Source organism: Hyperoodon ampullatus, assembly GCF_949752795.1.
Source record: "Hyperoodon ampullatus genome assembly, chromosome: 11".
Classification (NCBI taxonomy): domain Eukaryota; kingdom Metazoa; phylum Chordata; class Mammalia; order Artiodactyla; family Ziphiidae; genus Hyperoodon; species Hyperoodon ampullatus.
The window spans coordinates 58,607,039-58,612,645 of record NC_136924.1 but is presented as its reverse complement, the minus strand read 5'-3'; the positions used below and the strand labels follow the sequence as shown (position 1 = coordinate 58,612,645).

The window sequence follows — 5,607 nt, the reverse complement described above, 5'->3', positions numbered from 1 at the left end:
GCGGGCTTCTCATTGCAGTGGCTTCTCTGTTGCGGAGCACGGGCTCTAGGTGCGCGGGCTTCAGTAGTTGTGGCACACGGGCTCAGTGGTTGTGGCTCGCAGGCTCTAGAGCATAAGCTCAGTAGGGCTTAGTTGCTTAGCGCATGGGCTTAGTTGCTCTTCGGCATGTGTGATCTTCCCGGACCAGGGCTCGAACCTGTGTGCCCTGCATCGGCAGGAGAATTCTTAACCACTGTGCCACCAGGGAAGTCTGGGATAACAGGTCTTAAAGCTGGGACCAAGGGGCTTCTTGTTCAGACCAGGAGAAGTCACTTGATTATAAGGAAATCTTAGAAGCTGTGTGGAGGAAATCCTGACTTCAGGGTTCTAATTCCATCTCTGCTGAGATTTGAGGTCAGTCACTGCTCTCTGGGCCATTTAAATTTTCCAGAGCACCTTTTCTGCTAATAAGGATGTCCTCTGGTAAGCAAGGACAGTATTGACAATGCTCCTTCTGTAATTGCAGCTCTCCTGCCACAGCCCTTCAGCCCCTGAAAATGTACACTTGCACCAAGTTCATCTCCACCTCCTCCTTGGTGAGTACCTGCCTTTTCCAGGAAAGTTTTTAAGGAGAGGCATCTTGTCTTTTCCTTCTCAGACCTTGTTCTTCAGAGCTGGGCCCTTTGCTGTGCTAGCCTGACAGGAGAGAATGAATGCTTCCCAGGCATTCCCCACCTCGTGTCCCATGAAGGCCAGTTAATTCTTCTCATCCAACTATATTAGAAGAAGAGTATAAATGAGAACCTAGGCTAAGATCAGGTTATTGTTAGACTGAAACTCTGTGTTCTTGTAAACTGGAACCCCACCAGAAATGGTAAACATGAGTTAAATTGCCTAAGTTGGACTGAGTATGCACTGTGTACAGGATCTTGTCCTGAGTGTCAGAGAGCCATAGCTAGGAGTTCCTTCTGGAAGCTTAAATTTGGGTGGGAAGCTAAAATACACATTGGGAAAATATTTGACTCAGAAGCAACAGCATGGAAGAAATTACAAATTATTAGATAATGGAGGCAATTGGTTCATTCACTCGTAAGTGAAAAGGAGTGATGCTGTTAGTAGGTATTATTTATTGAGCACTTACTGTGCCTGGCACCGAGTTTACCAGTTTGTATACATAATCTTTTTTCTTTTTTTTTTTCTCGATACGCGGGCCTCTCACTGCTGTGGCCTCTCCCATTGCGGAGCACAGGCTCCGGACGCGCAGGCTCAGCGGCCATGGCTCACGGGCCCAGCCGCTCCGCGGCATGTGGGATCTTCCCGGATCAGGGCACGAACCCGTGTCCCCTGCATTGTCAGGCAGACTCTCAACCACTGCACTACCAGGGAAGCCCTACATAATCTTATTTACTCCTCAAATCAAGCCTGAGATATGTTATTCCCATTTGATAGATGAGAAAACAGACTTAGAAAGATTTAAGTGACTTGTCCTAAGATCACACAACTGATATAGAGATAAGATTTGAATCTAGTTATATTTGACTAGAGCCCTGGTTGTTAACCACCATGTTGTCTGCTTTGAAGACACTGGCTTGGAGTTAGTCAGAAAAGGCTACCAGGATGGGGTAAATTTTCAGCATGGATTTTTGCGCCTATTTTCCAGAAGGGTGTGTTCAGGGAAAGATGTTCCAGTCATTGGCTTCCTTCTAATGGGCTGGCCATTACCAGTGTATGTATAGATTTCTTGCTGAGCGAAGTAAATGCTTCTGAGGCTTAAATTTCTTCCCGTTCTCAAGGCCTGTAAAAGGGAATAGCAAGGGTAGGTAATTACTTCCAAAAGGAAGTAGACTTTCTTCCCTTAAATCAGTGGAGAAGCCTAGGAAGCAAGAGAAATGGTGCTGTTCTTGAATCTAGAATTTGCTTAAAAGTAAAAGAATAATTCCAGATTTTCTTTTGAGATTCTGAGTTAAGTTCTAGCAAATGAATGGGGCATCTGAGTAACAATTGGGGGTTGTTCTAAAACTCCTCTCCACAGCCTTCCTTGACTTTCTTGGCCTTGTGTTATTCCCACTAGATCAGGAGAACCTCTCCACTATTGAACCGATCACTGTCTGCAGTGGTGCTGAAGCAACCAGAGACACTGACAGATGAGGTTTGTTATAAGTGGAATTGGGCCTGTGGGGGAGGGGGAGGGGTGGGGGTTGAATGGGGAGGGTTACCTGACAGAACCAGTAGGGGGAGTGCTGAGGACTCCATATATGGTACCCTAATGTTCCAGCTTCTGCCACTGGCAGCGAATGTCCATGTGTGCTGCTGATAACTGCCATTACTTGACTTAGTGTACTGACTTGAGTTTGGAGCATTTAGTCCCAGGAAGATGATCTCCTCAAGGCATCAAGAACAGGCTAGGGCTTCAGTCTTACATTTCTAGACCATACCTGAATCTTGAAGGTATTTGACATCCACCTCTTGCTTTTAAAAGTTCTGCTTGGCAGCATTTTAGGGAGTTTTCCAGGGAGTTAAAAGATTTTCTGTATGGGGGAGAAGCAGTGGGATTTGATAGCATAAAGGGCTTAAATGGTACAAAAGTTTCCAAAGCGAAAAAAGGGTTTCCTAAAAACTTTCTACCTACTTCTTCACAGAGCCACAGCAGCTTGGCAGCCCCACGTGCCCTGACCACCTCACTTATTCCTAGCCGCAGTTTCCAAACCAGTGCCATTTCAAGGGACATTGACACAGCCGCCAAGTTCATTGGAGCTGGGGCTGCCACAGTAGGGGTGGCTGGCTCTGGGGCTGGAATTGGGACTGTGTTTGGGAGCCTCATCATTGGTTATGCCAGGTAAGATGGGCCCACCGTTGGCTCTCTGATATGTTTCCAAAGGTCTGGGCAGAGACGGGGTTCTAGAGCTGCACTATCCTATACAGTAGCCACTGGCCACCTTTTGCTATTTGAATGTAAATTTTAATTAACTAAAAGTACACAGACTTAAATTTTGTAACTTTTAATGTAGCTCAGTAGCCACATGTGACTAGTGGCTACCATTTTGGAAAGTTCTATTGGACAGCTTTGGTTTAGAGTAGGAGTCAGCAAACTAAGGCAGGATGTCAATATCTGGGCCACAGTCTGGTTTTGTATAGCTGAGCTAAGAAGGGTTTTACATTTTTAAAGGGTCATGAAAATAAAAAAGGTAACAGAGACCATATGTGACCCACAAAGCCTAAAATATTTGCTGTCTGGCCCTTTACAGAAAAAGTATCATCCCCATCCCATTCCCCCACCCTCCCCCCAGTCTAGAGCTTCAGTCAGCATAGTGGCTTCACTGCCATTTGTCCCCATCCCTGGGAATTCCCCCATCACTCCTGGGAAAACTGCCTGTGCATCCAGCCCCATGGCTCCCTGACACTTGGGACTATTTGGTCCCCACCAACTCTGGGCAACTCACTGTTAGAACTAAATTAATCCTCTAGAGATCTGCAAGTTCTCTTAATGTCCTTGGGGAAATAAGGTTATTTTTTAGGATTTGTATGAAATAAGAAACTTCTATGTCCACAATTCTGTTAAAAGCTGGTGTTGCTTTAGCTTATCCATCAAGGCTTCCAGAGGTGACAGAGTAAGGGAAATAGAAATTATATACTGACTTTCAAAGTTGGGAGTCCTTTATGCCATTTTTTAATCATATCATCTAAACCTCACAGACCATTTATAGCCCAAAATCTTTTGACTATTTTGAAATGAGGCAAGTTATTTGTCCCTCTGGCTCCGTTGTCCACAAGAACAGTGTTTTTCTAATTGTGTTACATAAAGCCCTAGGGGGCCTCCCTGGTGGCGCAGTGGTTGAGAGTCCGCCTGCCGATGCAGGGGATACGGGTTCGTGCCCCGGTCTGGGAGGATCCCATATGCCGCGGAGCGGCTGGGCCCGTGAGCCATGGCTGCTGAGCCTGCGCATCCGGAGCCTGTGCTCCGCAACGGGAGAGGCCACAACAGTGAGAGGCCCGCATACCACAAAAAAAAAAAAAAAAAAAAAAAAAAAAAAAAAGCCCTAGGGCTCTGAGGCTATACCCCAGAGACTGTCTTAGAGAATGAAGGGGAAACCAATCAAACAAGACTTTCAAATCCCCCACTTTTTTTACAATTACACTTTAGATTTATGCATTTCGTATTTTGGGGTTCTGCTGCTTACAGTTTGGAAACACTTGTCTGATAGGCCCTGCCACTCCAGATACCTCTACCATTCTGGTTGAGCCCTGGATAGTTGTGTCCAGACCCAGGAGTCTTAAGTTATGAGGACGATGTGGGTGATCCAGTAGAGGCAGTAATGTTTGTACCTGGGCTATGTTACAGAATTTTGGATTGTCCACTCCCCTTATTCATCTCTGTAGAGCCCTTGGTGTATCAGAGCAAGAATTGGGGCATGATGTTGTCATCTCATTACATAAGATGTTAGCTTGAGATGGATTCTCCCTGAGTCCACCTTTAATGTTTGTCCTTCTTTATGCGGACTAGAAATTCAGTCTTTTCTCCTCCCCTTCTCCCAGGAACCCTTCTCTGAAGCAACAGCTATTCTCCTACGCCATTCTGGGCTTTGCCCTCTCGGAAGCCATGGGACTCTTTTGCCTGATGGTGGCCTTTCTCATCCTCTTCGCCATGTGAAGGAGCCGTTTCCACCTCCCATAGTTCTTTCTCCCGTGTCTTGTCTGCCCTGTATGTTCCTTTTCCTGTACCTCCTCAGGCAGCCTGGGGAAAGGGGTTGGCTCAGGGTTTGACAGAAGGAAGACAAATAGATACTGTATTAAAAAGATGTTTCTTGAGTCTCCTGTGTATATTTTTTTCCATAATTGGCTGAATGCCTTGGTGAAAGTATAAGGCCTGGAGGTTGGTGATGGTTCTAAGCTCAACATGGGTCTGGGCTCACTTATTCTTCATCCTCTTATGTTGGGAAAGCTTTATTTAAACTAGTGCTCCTTTTTAATAATTTTCACCTGGGATGGCATGTTACCTTGGAGAACTGGGTCAGTAGCAACTTACAGTGCTGGTGTAAAATTTTGACTAATGGGCTCTCCGTTTCCACTGCCACTTTCCTGGCTGAGGTCCTCATTGCCACCCACCTGGTCTATTGCAATAACCTCTTAATTGGCCTTCTGCCTCCCATCTCTACCCTCTAGCATTTACTTCTGCCAACCACTGTCAGGTTAATCCTCCTTAAGCATAGGACTAGTTTTGCCATTTACCAGTTCGAAAACAGCCTGACTCAACTTTCTCAGCTTTATTTTTTATTATTCCCAAACACTCTACCCAAAGTGGACTATTTGTCATTTTTCAAATACTTTCCCTGCTTTATTGTCCTTACATATCTATAGGCCTTGCCCTTTGTCCATCTCTGCTTTCTTTCCCTGAATCTTCGGTCACTTTCCTCTTTTTCAAACTCCCTGTTATCCTGAAAGACAGCTTAAATGCTACCTCTTCTTCCATGAAGCTTTCATCTGGTTTCCATCCACTTTCAGTCAAGTGAGCATTAACCCATATAAAGGGTTGTAGAGCATGTTGCATCCTTTATAATGCTTACTGTGTATGATAAATTGTGGGTTTATGTATACATGTGTGCGTATATGTGTGCCTTATCTCAAGTTAGA

The 5,607-nt window shown here is 45.3% G+C and overlaps 1 protein-coding gene across 2 annotated transcripts; it reads left to right on the top strand.

The window, feature by feature from the left end:
- Positions 1-221: 221 nt before the first annotated feature.
- Positions 222-4,785, top strand: ATP5MC2 (ATP synthase membrane subunit c locus 2). Of its 2 annotated transcripts, none has more exons than XM_079715396.1 (5): positions 222-393; positions 506-575; positions 2,051-2,128; positions 2,619-2,815; positions 4,513-4,785. In XM_079715396.1, the coding sequence occupies exons 2-5, from the start codon at positions 537-539 to the stop codon at positions 4,625-4,627; spliced, it is 429 nt and encodes a 142-aa protein (XP_079571522.1). In that variant the 5' UTR covers positions 222-393; positions 506-536; the 3' UTR covers positions 4,628-4,785. The 2 variants fall into 2 exon arrangements, with proteins under 2 accessions (XP_079571522.1, XP_079571521.1); XM_079715395.1 differs by lacking the exon at positions 222-393 and adding an exon at positions 1,229-1,362 and having other exon boundaries at positions 522-575.
- Positions 4,786-5,607: the final 822 nt, after the last annotated feature.

Excerpts from the sequence above, each read along its gene's own strand:
- ATP5MC2 (XM_079715395.1), top strand. The coding sequence starts at position 1,255 with ATGGCTCACGGGCCCAGCCGCTCCGCGGCATGTGGGATCTTCCCGGAT. Across the intron at positions 2,129-2,618 it reads CAGAGACACTGACAGATGAG|AGCCACAGCAGCTTGGCAGC; the intron begins GTTTGTTATAAG and ends ACTTCTTCACAG. Across the intron at positions 2,816-4,512 it reads CTCATCATTGGTTATGCCAG|GAACCCTTCTCTGAAGCAAC; the intron begins GTAAGATGGGCC and ends CCCTTCTCCCAG.